Source organism: Panthera tigris, chromosome D2 (genome assembly GCF_018350195.1).
Source record: "Panthera tigris isolate Pti1 chromosome D2, P.tigris_Pti1_mat1.1, whole genome shotgun sequence".
NCBI classification, from domain to species: domain Eukaryota; kingdom Metazoa; phylum Chordata; class Mammalia; order Carnivora; family Felidae; genus Panthera; species Panthera tigris.
Window position 1 is genome coordinate 66,769,240 of NC_056670.1, and position 27,073 is coordinate 66,796,312.

At 37.6% G+C, this 27,073-nt stretch overlaps 1 protein-coding gene across 7 annotated transcripts in view; it reads left to right on the forward strand.

Annotated features, from left to right (window-relative positions):
* MXI1 (MAX interactor 1, dimerization protein) overlaps window positions 1–27,073 on the forward strand; it is a 111,029-nt gene that overhangs the window by 16,288 nt on the left and 67,668 nt on the right. For 6 of the 7 annotated variants that reach the window (XM_042960158.1, XM_042960161.1, XM_042960160.1 and 3 more), the window contains exons 2-3: window positions 2,193–2,325; window positions 26,797–26,826. In XM_042960158.1, the coding sequence (XP_042816092.1) occupies window positions 2,193–2,325; window positions 26,797–26,826 (163 nt within the window). Of the gene's footprint in view, window positions 1–578; window positions 801–2,192; window positions 2,326–26,796; window positions 26,827–27,073 lie in introns of those variants that run through there. The other variant, XM_042960163.1, reaches the window with a different exon arrangement.

Genomic DNA, 27,073 nt, shown 5'->3' on the forward strand with positions numbered 1-27,073 from the left:
GAAGCCCTCTCTGGCTCTGACGGGATCAGATCCCTTGTTTCTGAACAGTGATCTTGGTTTTTCAAATGCTTCTGTATGTGCTGGCCGAACAGCACATTTTGCGATGGGTAAACTGAGGCATGGAAGTTACTGGAAAAAGTAGTACTAGACAGAGGGCTGGAACATGGCGCTTCAGATAAAGAATGCTTTAGCTTCTGGGCACCCGCTGGGAGTCGCTAAGAAAGAAGCTTCCTGGGACCTCGCTCAGATTCTTACTTCCCAGAAGTAAAGCCCCATAACTTCTTAGTCCTTACACCCTGAAGACAGAGGCTAAGCGGGACTACGTCTCCCAGCGGCCATTGCGGAATTCGGCAGGGCGCAGGCGCACTGAAGTGGTCGGCATACTACCACTCCCGGCGTGCAGTGAGAGGGGCGGGACTACATTTCCCAGGAGGCAGAGGAAGGGGCGGGACGGGGCGGGCCTCGATGCTGCGCCCGCCCCTCCCCCGTGCTCGCGCGGAGAGGTAAACAAACCGCGCGCGGGCTGCCGGCGGCGGCGGGCGAGGCGGGCGAGGCGGGCGCGGCGGGGGCGGCAAGGGCGGCGGAGAGCGCGCCGAGCCGCGGCCGGGCTGGCCCGCCCGCCCGCCGCACATGTCCCGGGGCGGCACCGGCCTGTAGCCGCCCGCGGCGCCTCCTGTCGGCCGGGGAAGGGAACGCGGAGAGGCCCCGGTCGCCACCAGCGGTGCCCATGGAGCGGGTGCGGATGATCAACGTGCAGCGCCTGCTTGAGGCGGCCGAGTTTTTGGAGCGCCGGGACCGAGGTAACGGCTGGGCGCCGCCGCCGCCGCCTCCGCTACCACCTGAGCCCGCGCTCTCCTCCGAGTGCGGTGCGGCGTGTGAGGGGAGGGAGGGTGGCGTGTGTGAGGACCGGAGTCCGTGCGTGAGGAGTGGAGTGAGTGTGAGGGGAGAGGTGCGTGTGTGAGCAGGGATGTGTGAGGGGAGGAAGGGGTGCGTGTGTAAGGACGGGTGTGTGAGGAGGGGTGCGCGTGTGAGGGGAGGCGGGGGTGGGTGCGTGTGAGGGGAGGCAGGGATGCGTGCGTGAGGGGAGACGGGTTAGAGTGAGGAGGGGTGCGTGCGTGAGGGGTGCGTGCGAGGGGAGGCAGGGGTGTGTGTGAGGAGGGGAGGACGCGTGAGGGGAGGGAGAGGTGCGTGTGAGGGGAAGCAGGGGTGCGCGTGAGGAGGGGAGTGCCTGTGAGAGGAGGCAGGAGTGCATGTGAGGGGAGACGGGGGTGCGTGTGAGGGGAGGCGAGGCAGGGGTGCAATGTGAGCAGGGGTGCGAGGGGAGGGTGCGGTGATGGTAGGCACCTGGAGCCCGTGAGGGGGCGGTGCGGGAGCGGCCGCGCGTGCGTGTGTGTGAGGGTGGCACGTGTGCGCGGGGAGGGTGAGGCGAGGCGGGTGAGGGGGATCTGGGGGCGGGGGGGGGGGCGGGAGCAGCGGGAGGGAGTGTGCTGAGAGTGGGCGTGAACCCGAGGACTTGGGGAGGAGAGAGGGCAGGACGCCCTGCAGGGAGGGGGGCGGCAGCAGCGCGGGCAGGGGTAGGGGAGCCCCGGCCCGGGGCGTCGGAAGGGAGGCCAACTGGAGAGCGAGTGGGGAGGAGGCTGGCCACCCGTGGGGGAGGGGCCCCTGAGAAGCTGAGGCTTGAGGAGATGGGACCCCATCAGGGACAGGTGTCAGGACACGGGGGAGGGAAGGGCAGGACCTCTGAAACTGGTGGCAGGAGAGAAAATGTCCTCTGAGACAAGGCAAGTACGTGAAAATGTGGCGCTTGGGGAGGAGACACCTGGAATGGGGAGAGTTAAAGGGGGATTTTGAGGCCAGCGAGATAACTGAAGTGAATGGTAACTAGTCTCCCAAAGCAGCGTGTTTGAGTCAAGAATTCTTGGCGAAGAGGATTTTGGAGGGCATGGAGAATTTACTTGGTTGAGGAGGTGGTATCTGTACACCTTTCAGGTGACGGGCTGGGTCTGTATATAATGCCACAGGTTTGGTGTCCTGGCAAGGACTGAGAATTTTATCTTCCAAAAAGTGGAAACATTTTTACCTCTTTTCCTGCAGCTGCTTTCAGCAGCGTGTGACTGCAGGGACTTCCGATCTGTGGGTCCATGGATTTGGGTCCGTTCCCGTTACATCTTTTTTTCTTGCTGTCTCTTTAGAGTGTGAACATGGCTATGCCTCAACGTTCCCCTCCATGCCGAGCCCGCGGCTGCAGCATTCAAAGCCCCCGAGGAGATTGACCCGGGCACAGAAACACAGCAACGGGAGCAGCAACACCAGCACTGCCAACAGGTAGCAAGCTGTGGGAGGAGGTTTAGAAAGGGTTGCTGGTGGGAGGGAGCACACGCTCAGGCAAACATGCAGGCCCTGGTGACCTCAGTTCTCTAATACCAAGTCTAGAGCAGCACTGAATAATAGCCAAATGAGTTCCTTTGCGACCGTCCTTGGAGATTTGGCCCTTTTAAAATAATAAACTCTGGATATCCTAACCTGACTTTGTGTGGAAGGGAAGAAGTGGAATCCGAAAGACCACTAAAGAGTTCTTGCTGGGATTAAGCCAGGAGGTCTGTGACGGATGGAGGGGGACAATAAGTTGAGGGACTTCACAGCATGTGTCCATGCATGCAACCGAGTGCTAAAAGTAATCTTGGGCCAGCCTTAAACTTGGATGATCCAAGAATTTCTAAAACCCAGAAATAGCTCAGGCAGGATATAAAGCAGAATCAAGGGTTTTGTTAAAAGGAATAAAAATATTTAGAGTAGGAAGTTAGCGGGCATGGTCTATTTGTTGTTTATGGATGAAAGGGAAGACCATGCTATGAAAGTGTAGTCTCTTATTGGGTAAGATTGAATTGGTAAGGGAGATTTTAAATTAAAAACAACAAATGACACAAAGAATATGCTTATTTTTCAGTCCAAACAGGTCCCAAGAAAATGCTTGTCTGGGTGTATTCAGACACAGTTGACTTCCATTTTTTGAAAACTTTTGGTAGTGTCTGGCTGTCTCTTCAGTGTTTTGTCCCAGAGGGCCAGCAAATTCTAAGGATTCATCTCATAGGAAGTTTTCAAAAGGCCATCTTAAAATCAACAGATGTTGTCTTTTCCATCAGTAAGAGGGATTAAATGAGACCTTTTTTCCTGATTCCCAAAGAGAATACAAGCATTTTTTTTGGAGAGGTACAGAGCAATCTCTCAGTAACTAAGTTTGCTTGAAGAGTTTGGAGAACTCTGGACAAGTAGTTGGGTAGTCACTTGAAGAAGCAGGTTGGGAAGAGAGCAGGAGTAGGGGCTCTTACTAATTGATGCAGGAAACCTGAGGCTCCTATAGATAATAATTAAGCTTAAAAGGTTGGATCTTCCCACTCTGTATTTTTGACATTGCTGAGGCAAAACTAGGATTCACTCTTCTCCCTTTGACTAATCGTTAAAGCTGTGTTTTCTTTTTTGGCTTCGTCATTAAGACTATTTTGTACCTTTTAAACTTAATTTTTAAAATTGTAAAACTAATTACCCATGAACTTGATATGTTATATTTTTATGTGTGGGCCTAGAGGGTTTGCTATAGTATGATGGGTTTGGGATGAAAATATGTAACATGATATACAGTATTAAAACAATAAATACAAATTTTCTTGTTCACAGTTTCTCTGGTTAATGTCTCAGCAATTAGGATCTATATTCAAGAATTCATGGGTTTTTCAATCCACGTGTAGGTTAAAAAAAATTTTTTTTTTTTTAATTTAGAGATGTGCAGAGAGTACCAGATAGGAATCCAGGCCTGGGTTTTGTTATGCTACAAGTATTTATTGAGTTTTTCCTATTTTATAGAAATCAGGTAAATGATATCGTTACATTTTCTCTTCATCTCTGTTCTCATCTGTAAAATGAAGGGATGGTCTACATATTCACCAAGGTCCCTACCTCCCCTGAAGTTCTATGACACTGATTTATTGATACTTTTAGAGATCAGTTACTATATTATTCAATATACCACTTCCATCATTGCAGATGTGGCATTTTTACTAACAATTCAAGGATTATAGAGGCATTAATTAGACATTCATTTCTAGATTTTACCAGTTATGTTGCAGGTCATGAATAAGTCTTTGTCATCTGTTGAACCTACACTTTGCTCAGCTTGGAGTTTTGACTCAGTGCTGTTTCTCTTTTGTGGTAGTGTTCCTTTTAGGATTCTGTGATTGTGTGTAGGACCACAGTGCTAATTACCATATGTTTTAACATATCAGAAAAATTTTAAAACTACAGGCATGCCATGTTGTTCTTACAGTACCCATGGGAAAATAATTGTGTATATACTGGACCACCCAAGGCTAAGGAAGATAATTTTTCATGGAAATGTAAGTAATAAGAAGGAAAAAGAAAGAGAAAGAGAAAGAAATAGAGTTCAGAATGTATTAAGGTCCACCCATGGGTAGGGTTTAGGTCGGGACCTATAGATGAGAACTAGTATGTTAAGTGGAACATTAGAAATTATTTTTCCTTACATTCGTTTGAAATTTCTGCTTCATGGACTAGAGGAGCCAAGGATCAATTTCCAGTGCCAGGGTATGTGGAAATGGGGTTGTTAGTCCATTTGAAGAAGACCTTATAGACTTCTGTTAACCTTAAGCCTATTACTGGACTTAAAAGAAATTTTATTATATTGGTTACATAGAGCAGAAAGAATACTTGTAAAAATTTCCACTTGTAGTCATCTGAAACAAGGAAAGGAATAGAGTTATGAGTATATTTGTTTTATTTTCGGGAACAAAAAGCACTTGTGTCGAAGTTGTTACTGTTATGCATCTTGGATGTTGGGTATGTTGTATGTCATACAATGACATTCATTTCTCTGACATTGTAGGATCTTTTAGATATAATGTTGGTTGATTTTTCCCCCCTAACATTGTCAGGTATAATATGGTCTTCCTGATATAAAATGTTATTTTATAAATGTATGGGTGAATGTTAACTCCTAATATTATAAGTCTTGAAATCTTATTTTCACACAAGTACAAAGGAGAGAAAATAAGTGATGTAATGTGATATTACAAGCATGTACCTTGAAAATCTCAGTAATATCATCTTTTGGTATCCTTCTAACTGACAATTCAGAAGTGGGATCTATAATATGTAATTATTTTTTAAATACCTGGTTGACTTTACCGTAGTCTTGGTCATGGCCTTCTGGCACATTTCCTGAAATTACCCTTCCTGAGATGTTACTGGTATTAGAAAACCTGGCTGCAATTGCTATCTGGCTCATTGAGGAGCATCAGATAAGCTTAAATTCCCAGCGTTTTAACTCTTTGGTCTCACAACTGAAACATTTCAAGATCTGTCAGCTTTAGAACTCTACTAACACTAGTCTGCCTGGCTTCACTGTAATACTGATTTTCTCCTAAATACTTCATGAATTTACCTTCTTTTCTCTTATCTTCATTACGACCCTCCTGATGAGATGCCATCCATCTCATTGTAACCTCCTAACTTGTATCTGTGCAACCACTCCTGCCCCATATACAATTCTGATTAATTATATTGGCTAGCTGCCTTTCAGTTCCTTCAGTACACCATGTTTCCTCCTGCTTCACCGTCTTTGCACATATTCTGTTCTTTCCCCTTTTGCCAAATTGTGTCTGTCTAATAACACTCATTTCCACTCAGTCATAACTTCTGGGAAGCTTTTCTTCATCTGCCAAAGTAGATAAGGTAGTCACGTACCTGATGGCACGTTTGTGAATATACAGTTTTTAGATACATACAGTTCTCTGATTGAAGAATTCATGTCTCATTCATTGGACTAGAAGCTATATGAAAGCAGAAATTGAATCTCTACTGCTTAAGGATTTATCCCCAGTAACTATTACAGTGCTTTGTACATCGTAGGTATTTCTTAAAGAATGGAAGGTTTTCAAACTCCAGGTAGCCTGCCTTCTTTAGGAATTGAGTTTCTCTTTTGTGCTGAGTATCATATTCAACTCTGGAAGGAAAAATTATGCAATTCCTGCTTTGGCAAACTCTGAATACTTTTTTTTTTTAAAGTTATTTATTTATTTTGAGAGAGAGACAGCACAAGTAGGGGAGGGGGGAGAAAGAGAGAGAGAGGGAGGGAGGGAGGGAGAAACCGAATCCCAAGCAGGCTCCATGCTGCCAGGACAGAGCCCAGTACAGGGCTTGAACTCCCAAAGCCACAAAATCATGACCTGTTCTGAAACCAAGAGTCAGATGCTTAACCAGCTGAGCCACCCAGGCACCCCTGATTACTTTGTATCCTAAAGGACGTTAACAATAATACATCTGGAAGGGAAAATAATATGTAGTATTTGAAGAGTAAAAAACTCAAACTACTATAATATACTGAGTGTATATTATAGTATACTATAATATAGTCTGTAAGTATATTATAGTAGACTGTAGAATGTTGCACTTAATTTTAAAGAACATTCATTGTCATCTTGTCATGAAAAATATTAAAACTTGTATATGTAAGAACCATAAGTCTATCAAATATTGGCAGTAAATGTTGGTATGAGCTTATGACACATAGCAATTGCATTGTTTTAAGATGATGTAGGAAGTGGTAGTAACTACCAATTTATGCTTGAATTTTAAGTTGAGAAAAATTTATTCTATTTGGTATTTTTTGGATATTAAAGAATCTCACAATAGCAGCTATATTTCAGTTCCACCTGCTTAGGATTGAGGACATCGAAAAACAAAACAACTTTCCTTTTGCTTGTAAGGCTTTAGTTTAACTTTTCTTAAAACTACAGAATAATTAAATATGTTAGTCTTAGAGGGAATGATTGTAGTGTTATGTTTTCAGGTTTGTAGCCTTTTGAGCTGCCTTTGTGCATTATTAGTTTTTTGGGGGAATAGTGGTGGATTCCTTTTTTTAGGAGAGTTGTAGAGGATTTTTTCCAGTAGAAATAATTTGAAATTTGTTATATCTTCTGTCTTTATTTTTAAACATGTACCTATTTGTTCACTAAATAGTTGAATGAAACTGTATAGTTATTGTGAAATTTCTTTTTACTATTCTGTGCTTTTCAAATTTTCTGTATCAAGAAATAGTTTCTGAGTCTCTGTTGAGTAGAAAATTCCCAAAGTTTCAGGACAAAAGTAGAGATTAGTAGCAGTTAAATTCTTTGTGATATTAGTATTGTTCTTCAGTATTTTCCAAACGTTGAGTGATTAACACAGCCTATGTAATGTTTTCTGTGATATTCTGTCTTTGACTAAAACCAAGTTTAAATGAAAAATTCTCAAGAATTATTTATATGCCTCACTCTAAACAAACTCAGACTTTCCATTAAATGCTTCATTGAAACAGAAGTTTACTGTTGCAGAGTTTCTAAAGGACATACTCCCTGTGGAAGTATTGTTTCAAGGAGACATGATGATCATGACTTATAAGTCAGTAGGACAGCTGCTTATGTTCCTATTTGATGAGCAGCCTTTTGCCAGAATATTGAATACATGATGTAGAAGATCACAAATTTTAGAAAGGGGATTCAGGATTTCATTTGGTAGAGTTCTCTGCTTTATGAAGGTAAGATATTAACACTCATTTTGTGATTAAAACTCATGTGGCCTAGAGATGGTAAGAGATACCTATTTAACTATAAGTGGTGGTTGGTTTAAGATCAGTCTGGATTTTAAGCAGAATATGCATCATTCTAACCAGATGAGACTGTTGGCCTGAAGAAAGCTTTTTCCTTCTAGATTTCTCCTTACAAATGAAACAGCGTTACCTCCTTTTGGGTATAGTATGATATCTTAAGTGAAGCTGTTTTCCAAACAGAAATCTAATCAAACAGGTTTGATGATATGGTTTGACCAAGTATATTTCTGGGTCCCAATTTTGATCAGTAATGCCAATGTAATTTAAGTGTGCATATTTTTTGTTAGATTATTTTTATTTTTCATTTTGGCTTCCTACATTTTAAAGTACTGGCAGCCTTCCCCCATCCCCACGCTCCCCCCCCCCCCCCCCCCCCCGCCCCTGGCTGTGTATGTGTGTCTACACACCATCTTCGTTACCATTTAATGAAGGAAACACATGTTGTCAAGTAAATATATAAATATATTATTTCAAACTGTGATGAATTTAATATGAGGGAAATATAGGATTCCATGGGGGGCATAACAGAGGACCTGATTAAGTTTGATAGATGAAGGCAGGCATCTCAAGAATTGAACCTTTTGCAGTCTTGCTTTCTCTTATCTTGAATGTTTTTTCATGTTCATACACATCTGTTAAATCATTTTTAATCATAGTATGATACTCTGATTCATGTGTATACCATAATTCATTAACCCAGTCATCCATTGATGACATTTAAGTTATTTTTAGATTATTTTTTTTCATTTGAAACAGGGCACTATGAACAGACAACTTTGTGCAGATACCTCTGTGCATTTGTCCACCTAGATCCTTCAGTAAACATGAAGAATTAGAATTGTTGGGTCAAAGAGTAGAATCCATCTTTAATAATAATGAATAGTAACCCCTTACATTTAATATACTACTTATGCATAAATACCTGTAATGTACATTATTACCTCATTTGAATTTCATAACAGTTCTGTGAGGTAAAATGAAAATATTTTCCCTATTTTTTTGATGAGGAAACTGGACTGGCATGCAATGCAAGGTAACTTGCACAGGTAGAACTAGGAGATGAGACAGATCCCTGGATTTGTTTCTCTAGAATCAGCAAATAATCCTCAGTAATAATTTACTTAAAGGGGTGCCTGAGTGGCTCAGTCTGTTAAGTGTCCGACTTCAGCTCAGGTCATGATCTCACAGTTTGTGAGTTCAAGCCCCGCGTTGGTCTCTGTGCTGACAGCTGACAGCCTGGAGCCTGCTTCAGATTCTGTGTCTCCCTCTCTCTCTGCCCCTCACCTGCTTGCTCACTCGCTCTTTCTCTTTCTCTCTCAAAAATAAATAAAACATTAAAAAAAAACAAAACAACTAAGACTCAGTGACTGTACCCTGAAATTTTTGTGTTAGTGCTCTCCTCTTCCGCTCTGCCAAATGCTTGAAACATGTGGTCAGCATCTGCTACTTTAATGCCTTCCCACCAATATTTTTCAACTTTTGTAATTTGCTTCCTTTTTTACTATAGCTACTGAGACTGCTTTCTTAAAGGTAATTAGTAACCAAATGTATTGAACTGACACTATATATATACGTATATATATACGTATATATATACATATATATATGACTGTTGCTATACAGCTTCCCTACAATAGAGTTTATGGTATGTTTGGAAATATATGTATATAATAAAATGGTAAATAATACAAGTCAGTAAGATGTCATAAACATGGCTGTTTTTATTTATCAGATGACAGTATACAGATTAAATTATTTAGATTTATAGAAAAGATTACAATAGGTTCTTGTAGAAATGCTGTAGACTCCTAGTATATACTTATTCATTGATTAACATACATTCAGGGAGATATAGGGATTCCATAACTTAATGTAAGTGAAATTCCTTGCATTTTATCTAAGTAACTAAGTTCTTAGAAAATATTTGGTTTGATAGATAATTTTGTTATTAACGTTGTTTCATACATTTCAGGGAAAAGTATTGTGGATTTTCTTTTTATTTAGTTTTATGACATTGGATAAAAGGGTTTCTGTGCGGTATTTATTTCCTTACGTTTGTTTATCATGGGAAATATTTTTGATAGTCTTTTGAGAACACTATGTAAACACCATTTGTGGAGGCCACATGATGAGAGCTTTGAAGCCATTTGAAATGGGCATTTTTAAATTATAGAAGAATATAATTTTAAATACAGAAGAACATAATTTTTAATATAGAACATAAATTTGTCACATATTTTGACAAAACAACTGATTTTCCTTTATTCTTATTTTGATTAATTAGACATGGACAATTTAGGATTCTCTTTGAGGAACTGTAAAGAACCTTTCTTTTTATGTAATGAGAGACTAGCGGGTAAAAGGTAAGTTTGTTTTGGTATTAGAGGAAATGTAAATTTTGAGGTTTTAAGTTTTGATTACCATAGACTTGTGTGATAGTATCTATCTTCTATATGAATACCAGGAAAAAAGTGATTTTCAGACTCCACAAAACTCTGGGCGATATATTGTTTTTAATACGGAACGTGTTAGGATTGGTTTCTGTAGTCTTTGTTGGTAACAGTCCGCAGAAGTTGCAATTTAAAATTTAAAACTAGTCTGGTTCTAAAACCATTTGATGTTCTTAACATTATCATTTTAACATGTTATCCAGTCCATTGTCCTTTGGAAGGCAGGTTACATTCCTGGAAATAGTACAGTATGCCAAAAAGAAGTATTTGAATTTCATTTTTCTATAGAATCATGGTTTTTTAGGGAGGTTACCAAAAACCCAAAGTCTAATATTTTTATGGAATTTATCACAAATGCCACATTTCATCCATTTAAAGAAACAAAACAATTTATCTACATAAAAGTTAAACATCTTTAAGTATATATAAATTAATTAAATAGAATTACATGGTGGTTACTTAACTGTTGTAAGGATATAATGCCAAAGTCATAGTGTATGTTATATAGTTGTAATTTTTTTAATGAGTTATGCCTTATTTATTTGCAAAAAGTGGATGATGGAACGTGAATTATATGAGGGCAGAGACTTTGTAATTTTACAGTATTTATATTCCTAGTGTAGGTGCTACTCATTAAATACTAAATGAATAGCTGAATACTTTGAGCATGATCATGTAGCTCTGAAGGTATTTTTGAATGAAATGTTCACATATTTTTGACAAGACTTTTAGAGAGACTTAGGCACAATTGATGGCTTTGTATGAAATATAGGGGTGTTTAATGTCATTATTCTCATTGTAATTTTGTGACAGGTATCCTTATTGCAGACAAAGTTATGTTTGTGTTTTTAACATTGAAGTTGAAGCCCATATTATCAGAATTGCTGAGTAACGTTTCTTTTATTCTTTAAACAAACATTTAAGTATTAGTAGGAATTTAGTATTAACTTACTAAGTACCAGTAAGTGTTTCATACTGTTGGCCTTTTTCATAGATGTGGTAAATAACTTGGATGTTAATGATAGAGTGTAACAAGTGTGAAACACTGTCCTATGAGATGAAGGTCTCCTATTCTACATGTCCACAGGAATACTTGAGTGTGAATGGTCATAGCATTATTCATAATCACCAAAAACTGGAAACAAAATATCCATAAGCTGGTGAATGAATGGACAAACAAAATGCAGTATATTCATACAATGGAAATACTTTGAGCAATAAAAATAAACTACTCATACGTATAACAAAGTGGATGAACCTCAAAAACATTAAATGAAGTCAGATACTTAATAGTACATATTTCACATGATTCCATCATGTGAAATTTATAAAAAAGGGAAAACTATAGAAATTAGAAAGCAGATCAGTGGTGGTCTAGGAAATGGGAGTGGAAATTGACTGCAAATGGGCATGAGGAAACTTTTGGGGGTGATAGAAGTGTCCTAAAACTAGGTTGTGATAAAGGTTATGCAACTGTATAAATTTACTGAATCTCACTGTTTTTAAACTGTATACTTAAAATGGGTGAATTTTATATAGTATGCATATTATACCTCAGTAGAAGTGTAAAAGAAAAAGAAAATTGCCCATTCCTGTTTATTGCACTAAGATGAGTCTTGAACATGTGACAGATGCTAAAAAGAACTAAAGGTGTAGTGAATGAATGAATGAATTAATGCATAAATATTAAGCAATGAAGCCTTCAAAACTTGAAATAAACCAATAAGAGGTTAGAAGTAGGGAGTGTAGCCGGTTGGAAAAAGGTACCTCCATTCTCCTACAGCTACCAAAGCAAGGAGATGCAGCTGTCCTGCCAGCCTCCCTTCTACTACTCTCTTTGAGAATCACTTTTCTGTGTGATGTACTTCTCTTAGTAAGATTCTTTGAAATAGATGCATAACATCTAGTACTATAGAGAAGAATGTAATATATTAACAATAAAATTTAGGATCAATTTCAAAAAAAAATGGGCTTTATATTATAAGTAATGCTGTTAATTATGGTTCCATTCATTTCTTTTCCCACCAAAGTAACTACTGAATGTCTATTTCATGCCCAACTCTATCCTAAAATATCAAATTACAATTTTGAAGTCAAGGGATTTAGGAAATCACCTATATTTTCTCCATTTTTTTTTTAAATTTTTTGAGAAACAGAGTGAGACAAAGCGTGAACGGGGGAGGGGCAGAGAGCGTAGGAGACAGAATCTGAAGCAGGCTTCAGGCTCCGAGCAAGCAGTCAGCACAGAACCTGATGTGGGGCTCGAACCCACAAACTGTGAGATCATGACCTGAGCCGAAGTCGGACGCTCAACCGACTGAGCCACCCAGGTGCCCCTATTTTCTCCATTTTTTAAATGTTTGTTTATTTTTGAGAAAGACAGAGCACAAGCAGGGGAGGGGCAGAGAGAGAGGGAGACACAGAATCTGAAGCAGACTCCAGGCTCTGAGCTGTCAGCACGGAGCCTGATGTGGGGCTTGAACTCCAGGACCATGAGATCATGACACAAGCCAAAGTCAGATGCTTAACCGACAGAGCTACCCAAGCCCCCTGATATTTTCTCCATTTTTAAATGTTTTTAGAATGTTGCTCTGTAATAGAATGTGTTATCACACATTAAATATCCTGTTTTAACTTTTGGAAGTGTGCTTAAGAGCAATAATTTTAATTTCAAAATTCCCTGTGCTTCTTTTAAAAATTAAAAAAAAAATTTTTAATTTTATTTTTGAGAGAAACAGATAAGAGTGTGAGCGGAGGAGGGGCAGAGAGAGAGAGACACACACAGAATCTGAAGCAGGATCCAGGCTCTGAGCATCAGCACGGAGCCTGATGCAGGGTTTGAACCCATGAACTGTGAGATCATGATCTGAGCCCAAGTTGGACGCTTAGCCGACTAAGCCATCCAGGCGCTTCTATGTGTAGTTTTTAATATTGCTCTCTCACCTAAGAAGTGATTATTTCATAAATAATGTGTAACTTTAATATGTATTAGATACTTCTTAATTTCTGTCACTGCTAAGAATAGAAAGTGAGGTAGTTATCTTTTATTTTAAATTCATAACATGTTTAAAAAGTAATAGTTGTATATAGTAGCAATGAGTCCATTAATACCAAGTGGCTTATAAAGAAGAATAACATTTCCCTGCCTTATCTTTCCCCTTCCATTTTCTACTTCCTAGACACTACCACTTCCAACGATATAACAATTTCTTCGGCTGTTTGCTTTCTTATTTATTTATTTTTTTAAGCTTTCATTTATTAAGTAATCTCTACTCCCAGTGTGGGGCTTGAACTAATAATCCCACCATCAAGAGTTGCATGCTCTTCCAACCAAGCCAGCCAGGTGCCCCTGCTTTTTTATTTCTAAATAAGAAGCAGGGAGCCTAGGTGGCTTAGTCAATTAAGTATCTGACTCTTGACTTCGGGCTTAGGTCATGATCTCAGGGTTCATGAGATCAAACCCCCTTTTGGTTTCTGGGTTCTATGCTGACAGGGGCAGAGCTGGCTTGGGATTCTCTCTCTCCCTCTGTCTGCCACTCCCCTGTGCTATCTCTCAAAAATAAATAAATATTTAAATAAATAAACGAGAAGCTTGTCCTGCTTATTATCTATTGATTTCCTGTTACAGAAGATGAAGACTTGACTGTCTATACTCTTAACTAACAGCAGATTAACTGTATGCCAGAAATGAAAATTTTTTTAAGTGGACATAAATATAGATATTTCCCAAAGGAATGATGTTTTTAAATTATGTACTTTCTAGGAATTTATATTATTAGTCTCCCACAATAAGGAATTAATATTTTACTCTCATTTTTTAGTACTTTGTGGTACATTAGATTATTGCCTCAATTTCTGGATGAGGCTTACTACTTTTTTTAAAAAATAAGTTTTGTTTGGATATAATTTCTATACAATAAAAACCCCCAGTTTTTAGTATATACTTCAGTGGCTTGACATATGTATACAATCATACAATCTCCAGCAAAATTATGATATAGAACATTTTCATCACCTCAAAATATTACCTCCTGCTTCTTGACAGTTTCCTATCTGTACCTCTTGTTCCTGGCAACTTCTGAACTGTTCTGTCACTGCAGTTTTGCCATTTTTACAGTTTTATATAAATAAAATCATATACATACTCTTTTGTGTCAGATTTCTTTCACTTAGCATAGGGTTTTGGTTTTTTTTTTTTAATGTTTATTTTTGAGAGAGAGGAAGAGCACAAGTAGGGAAGAGGCAGAGAGAGAGAGAGGGAGACACAGAATTCAAAGCAGGCTCCAGGCTCTGAGTTGTCAGTGCAGCGTTCGAAGTGGGGCTCGAACCCATGAACCATGAGGTCATGACCTGAGCTGAAGTCGGACACTTAACTGACTGAGCCACTCAGGCGCGCTTAGCATAGTGTTTTTTGAGATTCATTCATGGTGTTCTGTATTTCAACAGTTCATTTCTCTATATTGCTGAGTAATAGTCCATTGTATGAATCTACCACAATTTGTTTATCCATTCACCAGTTGATAGACATTTAGGTTGCATATAGTTTTTAGCTATTATAAGTAAAGATGCCATGTACTTTCACGAACAGCTCTTTGTGTATATATGTACCTAGGAGTGAAATTACTGAGTCATGGAGTGAGTGTATATTTAACTTTATAAAGAAATTGCCAAACCATTCTCCAAAGTGTCTGTACCCATTTTACATTCTGACTAGCAGCGTAAGAGACTTTCAGTAGCTCCACAACCTGGATGGCCCTTGGTACTGTCAGTCTTTGTAAATTTTAGCCATTCTAGCGGGTGGGTCATGATAGCTTCTGGTTTACTTTGCATTTTCCTTATAACTGATAATCATGGGCATCTTTATATATGCTTGTTTGGTATTGATATATCTTCTTTGGCGAAGTGTCTGATTATATTTTCTGCATTTCTTCTCTTGAGTTGTTTGTTTTCTTGTTGAGCTGTAAAGTATTCTTTGCAAATTCTGGATACAAGTTCTTTACTGTGTATGTGTTTTGCAAATGTTTTCTTCTACTCAGTGGTTTACCTTTATCATTTTTTTTAAATGCTTATTTATTTTTGAGAGAGAGACAGGGTGCCAGCAGGGAAGGGGCAGAGAGATGGAGACACAGAATCTGAAGCAGGCTCCAGGCTCTGAGCTGTCAGCACAGAGCCCAGTTCAGGGCACGAACTCATAGTGAGATCATGACCTGAGTCAAAGTTGGACACTTAACCGACTAAGCCACCCAGGCGCCCCAGCCTTTATCATTTTCTTAACAGTGTCTTTTGAAGACCAAAGTTGCATATTTTGATGAAGTCCAGTTGATATTTGTCATTTATTGTTCATGCTCCTTATGTCCTAAGAAATCTTTTCATAATCCAAGATCTTGAGTATTTTCTCTTGTTTTCTTCTAGTAGTCTTACAGTTTTAGGTTTTACATTTAGATCTAAGCTTTATTTAGAGTTAATTTTTGTAGAAGGTGTGAGGCAAGGGCTAAATACCATTTTCTGGCAAATAGACATCTGGTTGTTCTAGTACTATTTTTTGAAAAGACTATACTTTCTACATTGAATTACCTTAGCATCTTTGTAAAAAATCATTTGACCATATATGTGCAAATCTATGATTGGTCCATTGATCAAAATATTTATTTTATTTCAAAACCATAGTGTCTTCATTACTATATGTATATATTTTTTAATAAGTCATGGAATCAGGTAGTGTAAGTCTTCCAATGTGCTCCTTTTTTCAAAAGTTCCTTTGACTATTTTAGGTCCTTTGCAATTTAAGATACATTATAAAATCTGCTTGTCAGTTTCTATAATAAAGCCTACTAGAATTTTGATGGGGATTGCATTGACTCTAGATTAATTTGGGGAGACCTGACACATGTGAACAATATTGTATCTTTCTATTAATGAATATGGTATGTCTCTTCATTTTGTCAATTATTTAGATGTTTTTTATGTTTTATTTTTTAAATGTTTGTTTATTTTTGAGAGAGAGAGCACAAGTGAGAGAGGGGCAGAGAGACAGGGGGAGACACAGAATCCAAAGCAGGCTCCAAGCTCTGAGCTGTCGGCACAGAGCCTGATGCAAGGCTCAAACTCACGAACCATAGATTGTGACCTGAGCCGAAGTCGGGTGCCCCTAGATGTTTTTAAAGTTCAGCAATATTTTGTAGTTTTTCAGAATGTGAGTAATGTATGTATTTGTTAAATTTATCCTTAAGTATTTATTATTCTTTGATGCTATTATTGTAAATGGCAGTTGAATTTGGTATGTTTTAATAATTTGTATATTCCTTAGGGTTTTCTAAATAGATGATAAATGATGTTGTTTACAGTAAAGATATTTTTACTTCTTCCTTTCCATTCTATATATTTCTTTTTCCTGCCTTATTTTACTGGTGAGGACCTCTAATACAGTGCTACATAGAAGTAGTGAGAGTGAACATCCTTACCTTGTTCCTCATCTTGAGAAAACATGCATCCTTTCACCATGGAGTATGATAATTTTTTGTAGATGCCTTTTCACAGGTTCAGGAAATTCTTAATTTATGAGGTGTGTGTGTGTGTGTGTGTGTGTGTGTGTGTGTGTGTGTGTGTGTGTGTTTTAAATCTTTAATAGATGCTGAATTTTGTCAAATGCTTTTTCTTCACTTATTGAGATTATACTATACTGTATTTTTTTATTCTGTTAATGTGGTCAGTTACAGTGATTGATATTTTTGTTGAATCTTAAATCAGTCTTGCATTCCTGGAGTAAACTCTACTTGGTCATGGTGTAGTTTGCAATACTGATGCCAACACCCTGCAGTTAACACAGCGTCCACAAGTCTAAGGTGCAGTCCTCAACATGACTGCCCTCACTACAGATGCCAGCTGTAAGTTCAGGAGTCTCTAGGCCACCTACCCTTCTGACTATCTGGCTACCAATTTGGGGGTTCTCACAATCCCCTCAAGTTTGTTAATTCACTAGAACTACTCAAAGAACTCAAGAGAGCACTATACTTATTACAGATTTTATTATAAATGATACAAATCAAGACTAGCCAAATGAAGAGATATATAGGGCAAAGTTTGGGAGAGTTGGGAACATGGAGCTTTTGTGTTTTTTCTCTGTAGAATCAAGATGCATTGCCTTCCTGGCACACGGATGTATTTACCAACCAAGAAGCTCACCTGAGCCTCAGATTTCAGAGTTTTTATTTCATTATGTAGTCATAATTGATTGAATCATTGGCCACATGATTGAACTCAATCTCTAGTGACCATTCTCTCCCTGGAGGTTAGGAGGTCAGGTGATATCAGTGTCTTACAGCCTCAACCCTCTAATCACACAGTTCATCTTTCTGTCAAGACCAGCCCCCGATTTGAGTCATCTCTTCAGCATAAATTCAAGCGTGGTCCAAGGCTCCACCATGAATAATGTAGACACTCCTATAACTTGAAAATTCCAAGGTTTCAGGAAGTCAGAACAAAGGCCAGACACATTTTTTTTATTGTAAAACTCATACTTTCTATTTGCTGTTGGATTCAGTTCGCTAAGAATTTTTGTGTCTATGTTCATAAAGGATAGTAATCTGGTTTTTAGGTTTTTCCCCCCCAGTGTAATTTCTTTGTCAGAGTTTGCTATCAGGATAATACTGGCCTCAAAATGAGTTGGGAAGTGTTTCTTCTTCCTTTATTTTTTGAAAGATTTTATGCTTAGTAACATTTGCCAACGAAAACTTCTGGGCCTAGACTTTTCTTTATGGGAAGGTTTTTGATTATGGATTCAGTTTCTTTAATAGATGCAAGAATATTCAAGGTTTCTAATTATTCTTGAGTCAGTTTTGATAATTTTTATCTTTCAAGAAATTTATCCATTTTATCTAAGTTGTTTGAATATATTGGCATAAAGTTGTTCATCATATTCTCTTACCATTCTTGTAATGTGTGTCATCCATAGTGATGTGTGCTCTTTCATCCTGGTAGCTTTTTTTTTTTTTTTTTTTTGGTAGTTTTTGTCTCTTTCATCAGTCTTAGAAGTTTATCAGTTTTGCTGACCTTTTTAAAGTCAGCTTTTAGTTTTGTTTTTTTTTTTCCCCCCTAAGTTTATTTATGTTGAGAGAGAGAGCAAGAATCCCAAGCAGGCTCTGCACTGTCAGTGCAGAGTCTAATGTGAGATTTGAACTCACCAGTCGTGAGATAATGAAATCAAGAGTTTGGGCCACCCAGGTGCCCCAGTCAGCTTTTGGTTTTATGGCTATTCTCCGTTGTTTCCTGTTTCTTATTTTGGTCATTCTTGTTCTTGTCTTTATTTTTCTCCTGTACTTCATAGTTTATCAGCCTCAGCACTTGACAGTTTGGGCCAGATAATTCTGTTTTGAGCATCATAAGGTGTTTAGCAGCATCCCTGACCTCTCCTTACAAAATGCCAGTGGATCTCCCTAGTTGTAATAACAGAATGTCTCCAGACATTGCCAAATATCTTCTGGTGAGCAAAATAGCCCACACTTGACAACCATTGCCCAACTTCTTTCAGTTTAGTGTGCTTCTTTTTCTAGCTTCTAAATGTGGAATCTCAGATCATTGATTTTGGACTCCACCCCCAACAAAAATATTTAAAGCTAAACATTTGTCTCAAAGCACTGCTTTAGCTGTATTGAGCAAATTTTGATTATGTTGCATTTTCTTTATTATCCAGTTGAAGGTGTGTGTGTGTGTGTGTATGTATACATATATATACACACACACACACGTATATATATATATACATATATATATATAAACACACACATATATATATATACACACACACACACACACCTTCAACTGGATACACACACACACACACACACATATATATTTTTTAAAAATTTTATTTTTTTAAGTAACGTGGGACTCAAACTTACAACCCTGAGATCAAGTGTTGCATGCTCTACCAACTGAGCCAGCTGGGCACCCTTATTTTCTAATTTCTTTGTGATTTGTTCTTTAACCTGTAACTTCTTATTTCCTTCCTCTATTTCTTTGAGTTTAATTTGCTCTTCTTTTCATAGCTTCTTAAGGTAAAAGAATTTACTCTGTATAATTTTAGTAGTGAAAATTATACTTTACAAAGTGTATAACTTAGGGATATTTATGTAGTGAGCCAGAAGATTTATCGGAGGCTTAAATTAGGGTGTTTGCTATATTTGAAATAAGAATTGCTTTTTACTGAATTCATTTCATATGTAATTAAAATTTTTCCCTGTTTATTGAAAGTGAACATGCAGAAAAACAAATCCTAAGTGTACAGTTTGATGAATTTTCACAAAGGTAAAGAAATAAAATATTACAGACTCTCTTAGAAGCCCTTCCCTTTGACTCTTTCCAGTGAGTGTTACCCTCTCCCTGAGGCAACCACTATTCTAACTTTTGATACTTTAAATTAATTTGGCCAGGTTTGAGCTTGTATGGGTGGAGTTATACAGTATATGTTTTTGTGTCTGCCTTTTTTCATTCAACATTATGTTGAAATTAGAAGATTCATCCATGTTATTGAATAAAAGGTGTTCATTTTCAATGCTCTGTAGTATTGTATGAGTATTTCACAATTTGTTCTACTATTGATGGACATTTGTTTCTAATTTTTGGCTAGTATGAAAAGAATAAGCATTGCTTTGTATGTTCTTTGATGAACATATATATTATTTTGGTATATGCCTATGTGTGGAGATGCTGAGTCCATGTAAGGATTGCATATATTCAGCTTTCATATGTAAGTTTTAAGGGAAATTTAACTGATTGTAGTTATTGTTACACATTCTTTTTAGACACTTGCTTTTTTTGTGACCTTAGTTATTACGGTAGTTATGCTTTTGTCATTGTTAAGGAAGAAGCAATATGTTTCTTACAAGGCATTTTTCCTAAAAGCCTTCAATATTCAAGTTTTAGTGTTTTTATGGTTTTTAAAATGTAACTTTGATAGGAACAAATATACAAAATTACCTTCTTGAAAGAATTACTTTAATAAATAAGTCCTGGAGGTAAAAAGTATGACATAGGGAATATAGTCCATAAAATTGTAATAACATTGTTTGGTGACAGATGGTGACTACACTTACTAAGTGAGCACTGAGTAATGTATGGAATTGTTGAATCATTATGTTGTGTACCTGAAACTAGTTTAATACTGTATGTTAATTATACTTCAATAAAATTTAATTTAAAAAAGGAATAATTACTTTATCGCCAGTTAGCATGGTTTCTTCTTTTACAGTGTTTTTCAAACTATCTCAGCACTAATGTGGCTGAAGTTTTGTGTTTTTCTTCTCCTTTAAATATATGTATATGAAATTACAAATTTTAAGATACAATTAGTAGATATTTGTTTAGCTTCAGAGAATGTGTTCTTTTCATTGTGTGGAGGGTAACATCCATAAGACATTTTAGGATTACAAAGCAAATAAAACAAAAATGTTAACAAATTTGGGGTTGGCTCATCAGTTCAACAAAGGTGGTGAGATCTTTCCTTTTGCTAAAAGAGAATATTAATTCTGGGAATGGCTGCTTTTATTTTTTTCCACGGTGGCACTACTCGAGCCAAACTGTTTTGTTCAGTTTCAGTCCTGTGCTTCATTTCATTGACTGCCACCAAACTACAATCTAAAGAATTAAAGTTTATGTATTAGAGCTCTGTTGTAGTCAATGAAAAGTCACAGATCTGGTTGAGATAATGATTCCCATTCAGACAGGGAATTCATTAGCATGTCTCTCTTAAAGGGATATTATTTGTGAAAAAGATTACCTGTGATTCAATGATAGAATGATAGAAATGTCTTTTCTCTGTCCTTGAAAGTTAAGCATTCAGAGTAAGGGTATCTGAAAGGCATACAATTCATTAGTGTTTGCTTTCAGAGGTGCATTTTATTTGGAGAAGAGAAGTGGGCTAACCCAATGGATTATTAGAACATCTCAGTTTTATAGAGAATTTATCATAATTGAGTATTTCAGTGGCACATTATTGGTAGGGTTTGTTTGGACACATAGGCTCAGAGAAGCAAAAAGAGGTTGTTCCTAGTATGTGATACTCATTTCTTGCCAACAGTATTTAGATCATTATTTTCTCTGTGTACACATAATTAGTCATCTTTCTCTCTGTCATAACCTAAACCTTGTACTATCTTCACAGCTGACTAAATGACCAAAATACTTATATTTTCTTTCAGTTTCTTTTTTCATCATATGGTTGTTTATTTCCAGGCTCATTCTGAGTATATTGAGAACTTATTGATTTATTGCCCCATGTAGTATACTCAGTTGTTTTAGGTAGTATGTTTTTAGTTTTGTTAAAAATAATAAGAGTAGTTGCAATGGCTGACATTTACTGAATATTTATTATGGTTACATGCTTTTACATATTTTTCTCTAATTCTCACAGTAACCCAGCCAAGCCACGTGTTAGTATTCCAGTTTTACAAACGAGGAAACTTAATCAGAGAGGTTAAATAATTTGTTTAAAGTTACACAGCTAGTGTGAATGATCGAGTTAATAGACTCAGGACTTTTGTCCTGTAACACCACAGGTCTTTATGACCTATTAGTTGCTGTTCTCTGGTTTTGCTTTGGACATTACAGCTCTGCTTATTTTACTATTTTATTTTAATTTTAATTTTTATTTTTTCTTCCAAGTTCTTATTTAAATTCCAGTTAACATACAGTGTAATACTAGTTTCTGGTGTAGGATTTAGTGATTTATCACTTACATACAACACCCAGTGCTCATCACAAGTGCCCTCTTTAATGCCCATCACCCATTTAACCTTCCCCCTGCCATCTTCCCTCCAGCAACCTTCAGTTCTCTATGGTTACGAATCTGTTTTATGGTTTGTGTGTCTGTCTTCACACCGCCCCATACTCATTGTTTTGTTTTTTCCAGTTCCACATATGAGTGAAATCATACAGTATTTGTCTTTCTCTGGCTTATTTCACTTAGCGTAATACTCTCTAGCTCCATCCATGTCACTGCAAATGGCAAGATTTCATTCTTTTTTATTGCTGAGTAATGGTTCATTATATTACATACGACAACTTCTTTATCCATTCATCAGTGGATGGACATTTGGACTCTTTCCGTACTTTGGCTATTGGTGAGGCTGCTATAAACATCGGGGTGCATGTATTTCTTCAAATTAGTATTTTTGTATCCTTTGGGTAAGTATCTAGTAGTATAAATTGCTGGATCATAGAATAGTTCTATTTTTAACTTTTTGAGAAACCTCCATACTGTTTTCCAGAGTGGCTGCACCAGTTTGCATTCCTATCAGCAGTATAAGAGGGTTCCTCTTTCTTTCTCCACATCCTTGCCAACATCTATTGTTTCCTGTGTTGTTAATTTTAGCCATTCTGACAGGTGTGAGGTGATACCTCATTGTAGTTTTGATTTGTATTTCCCTGATGATGAGTGATGTTGAGCATCTTTTCATGTATGTGTTAGCCATCTGTATGTCTTCTTGGAAAAATGTTTATTCATTGCTTCTTGGCCTTTTGGCTAAGATCAAGTGTGGAAAAATGTTTATTTATGTCTTCTGCCCATTTTTAACTGGATTATTTGGGGTTTTTTTGGGTGTTGAATTTTATAAGTTCCTTATATATTTTAAGTTACTAATGCTTTATCAGATATGTCATTTACAAATATCTTCTGCCATTCTAAAGGATGCCTTTTAGTTTTATTGATTGTTGCCTTGCTCTGCAGAAGCTTTTATCTTGATGAAGTCCCAATAGTTTATTTTTGCTTTTGTTTCCCTTGCCTCAGGAGACGTAAGAAGTTGCTACGGCCAATGCCGGAGAGGTTTTCCTCTAGGATTATGATGGTTTCCTATCTCACATTTATTTTGAATTTTGAATCCATTTTGAATTTATTTTTGTGTGTGGTATAAAACAGTGGTCTAGTTTCATTCTTTTGCATGTTGCTGTCCAGTTTTCCCAACACCATTTCTTGAAGAAACTCTTTCCTTGGATATTCTTTCCTGCTTTGTTGAAGATTAGTTGGCCATATAGTTGTGGGACAGCTCTGCTTGTTTACTTATGCTCCTTTCCACTTGGTATGTCCTCTCCCTATCAGGTCCAGCCTCTACTAGTAGCAAATAGTCCATCATTTAAGATCCATACCAAATGCCACCTTTTTCTGAAGTTTACCCTGATAGCCATATTTGGGAAGTAAATTCTGCCTTGTTTGTTTGTGTTTGTTTATTTTGGTGGGGGAGGGTCAGAAGGAGAGGGAGAATCTCAAGCAGACTCCATGCCCAGCACAGCCTGACATAGGACTCCATCTCACAATCATGAGATCAAGACCTGAGCCAAAATCAAGAATCAGATGTTTAACCGACAGAGCCACCCAGGCGCCTCAAATCTGCCTACTTTAAACTCCCATAACACTTTGTACCTTTCTTTATATATTTATTTCGCCTTGAGTTATAATTATTAGTATACATGTCTTAAATTTACCAGAGACGGTTTTTGATTCCCTGTAGTCTAAGACAGTCTTAAAGATACACATTATTTGTTTACTTGATATTACAGGCAAAAAAGCCGTGAAAACAGAAGTACTACTGATAGATTTTTTTTTAAAAGTGTAAGAACATGACAATATGGTAAAGATTAGTACACACACAATCATTTTTGTTTCTTGATATTTGGAAATATTGTTAAATGCTACTAGTGTATAACTAGTATGATGTGCATTTCTTGGTTTGATGAAAAAGTTCATATTCTTAGCTGTCATTTTATATTTTTTTAGAAACAAGACAAATAAAAGTCTGAGAGAGGTGGGAAGAACCTGCTGTTTTAATTTTGTTCACAGCAGTGGGTCAGATTATGTTCTTTTGGTGCTAGCTTTGATAATAGGTTCAATACAATATTGGAATTCAACAATTGGTTATCTTTGGGTATATATTATTTTGCATTTATGGCCATATGTGGGATCTCTAGACTGTTTAGATTAAGTTTATGGTAAGTAATCTACTTCTGTCTAAATAGGTTGTTTCCATTTATTATTTACTTTACTATTTCATTGTTTTTATTTTACTTGTTCTAGGTTTTCTTCTCGGATAAAGGCAGTTAAACCAAAACTTACTACAAGGGGGTGGGGAATTTCATTATTGATTACCCATTCAAATTTTGAACAAATTTTTTGTTTTAAATCTCTCTAAAATATGTCTTATTCCTCTTTTGACTTACTGACTCACTTTGACAAAAAAGAACTTAAAACTTTTTGTAAATACTTATTATAGTGATAGAGATTTGGCTATAATTTACTTGTTGGGTTTTGAACTCTTAAGTCTGTTAAACGAAAGGTTCTATGTTTTTATAATTTCTTCCATCTGAATTGTACGTATCCTTGCTGTTAATTTGACTGAACTCTTGAAGCATCTTAAGATTTTTTTTTTAACCTCTTTTGAAGGAGAAGTCCTTTTATTAAGATAATCTTTTGAAAATGAACATTAGTCTTTTTTATCCTGTGTCACTTGGACCTTGTGATACTGCTAAGAAAGCAGAGGGTGGACAGGAGACAGTAACTCAAAAAAGCCTTTGGCTCTTGAACTAAGACAGTGGGTAAAATTTCTACAAATTATGAGATTGATGACAACACTCCTATTGTTTATTTGTTTTATTATTTAGTTAAAAAAAATTTTAACATTTATTCATTTTTGAGAGACAGCATGAGCAGGGGAGGAACAGAGGGAGAGGAAGACAGAGAATCCCAAGCAGGCTCCATGCTATCCTGTCAGTGCAGAGCCTGATGTGGAGCTTGAACCCATGAACCATGAGATCACGACCCAAGCTGAAATCAAGAGTTGGACGCTTAACCGACTGAGCTAGCCAGATGCCCCTAAAGTTTAGAAATGTAATTGTTAAATATCCATTGGAATGACAAATCAGATTAAGGTAATCAGTAATATTCTGAAAACAGTTGACATTAACCAGAATATGTTAAATGATTAAAGTATTAGTTTCTGTGACAGGAACTTGAACTCTACTTTATAAAATTCTTGTTATTGCTAATGTTAAATTATTGTAAAAGTAATATATATTCATTCAAGAGAACTAGTATAACATAATTCTAATAATAGCTAACTTTAGAGTTTGTTATATTTTGCTATTCAGTGTAAACTATTTATTCCTCCTAACAATCACATGAGGCAAGTACTGTTACTTTTCCTATTTCATAGATGAGGAAACTGAGCACAGAGAAATGAAGACTTTAACTAGACCAAACAGTACTTGAACCCAGGAGATCTGGCCTAGAGTCTGGCCCTTAACCTCTCTTTCCAGGTAGTTAAGAACTTGAGTTTTGGGATAAGAAAGACCTGGGCTTAAATCCTGGTTACTACTTATACTCTTGGGATGAGAGTGTGTCTCTTGACCTGAGGTTCAGTATTCTTGTTTATAAAACAAGGGTATTTGGGGGAGAAAATGAAATAATATATGGACTGCTTAGCACACTGTTTAGCAGACACTGTACTTGTTCAGTAGATGATAAGTATTATAACAAATATTGGTAAGCAAAATGAAAAAAAAGGCCCAAAAAGAAAACAACCATTGTTAGCATTTTGAGGTATATCCTCCCAGTCTTTTAAAAGTGTGTTTCTTGGGGCGCCTAGTGGCTCAGCTGGTTAAGCATCTTACTTTGGCTCAGGTCATGATCTCAGGGTATGTGAGTTCAAGCCCCTCATCATACTCACTGCTGTCTGCCCAGAGCCTGCTTCATATCCTCTGTCCCCCTCTCTCTGCCCCTCCCCACTCCCTCAAAAATGAATAAACTCTTGAAAAAATAAAATCACTTAGCAGTAAGGCAAACCTTATTCAGCTTCTGTGCTAGCCAAAACATTTTTTCCGTGTTTAGGAGTGACTAAGTGGAGATGGAAGAGGACATAGAAGTACATTTTTCTTTTTAAACAAAAATGGATTATATGTGAATTAAAAATCTACAGATCAGGGCTCCTGGGTGGCTTAGTTAAGTGTCTGTCTCTTGATTTTGGCTCAGGTCATCATCTCAGGGTTCGAGGACCCTGTGTCAGCTGTGTTGTCAGCCTTGAGTCTGCTTGGGATTCTCTTTTTACCCCCCTCTTTCTGCCCCTCCCCCTGACTCATGCACATGCACATTCTCTCTGTCTCAAATAAATAAACTTAAAAAAAATTTTTTTTTAATCTACCAATCAACAAAATGTAGGATAGGGGTAGGCAAGAAAACACGTGCTAGCATTAATTTTATTAAGATAACAGTGAGGGGTGCCTGGGTAGCTCAGTCAGTTAAGCATTTGATTTAGGCTGAGGTCATAATCTCACATTCTAGAATTTGAGCCCCACATGGGGCTCACTGCTGTCAGTGCATAGGCCACTTTGGAGTCTCTGTATCCCTCTCTCTCTGCTCCTTCCCTGCTCACACTCTCTCTCCTCTCTCAAAAATAAATGAACATTAAAAAAAAGTAACAGTGAAACACCAGTTTCAGAATATTTAGTTGTTAACTGAAGACACTATATCTGAATGAATAATTCTAACGAACGTAGGCTATTTCTTCTTGATGAGTGTGATTGTAGAAGTCTGACTATATATTGCATTGTTAAAGAAATTCTCTGGGTGTGGTACAGCAGTAACTAATCCCCCTTTCCATAACCTTAGCAACAAATGGCTAATGGTCTTTTTTGTTTTCCTTTTAGGTCTACACACAATGAGCTGGAAAAGAACCGGTGAGTCAGTGATGAACGCAGCTTTCATTTTTGTTAAAAAGCAAACTCAGTGTTTTATCTGTGAAAATAATGTAATAGTACATATGTAGTTATAATTTTTTTTTCAACGTTTTTTATTTATTTTTGGGACAGAGAGAGACAGAGCATGAATGGGGGAGGGGCAGAGAGAGAGAGGGAGACACAGAATCGGAAACAGGCTCCAGGCTCCGAGCCATCAGCCCAGAGCCTGACGCGGGGCTCAAACTCA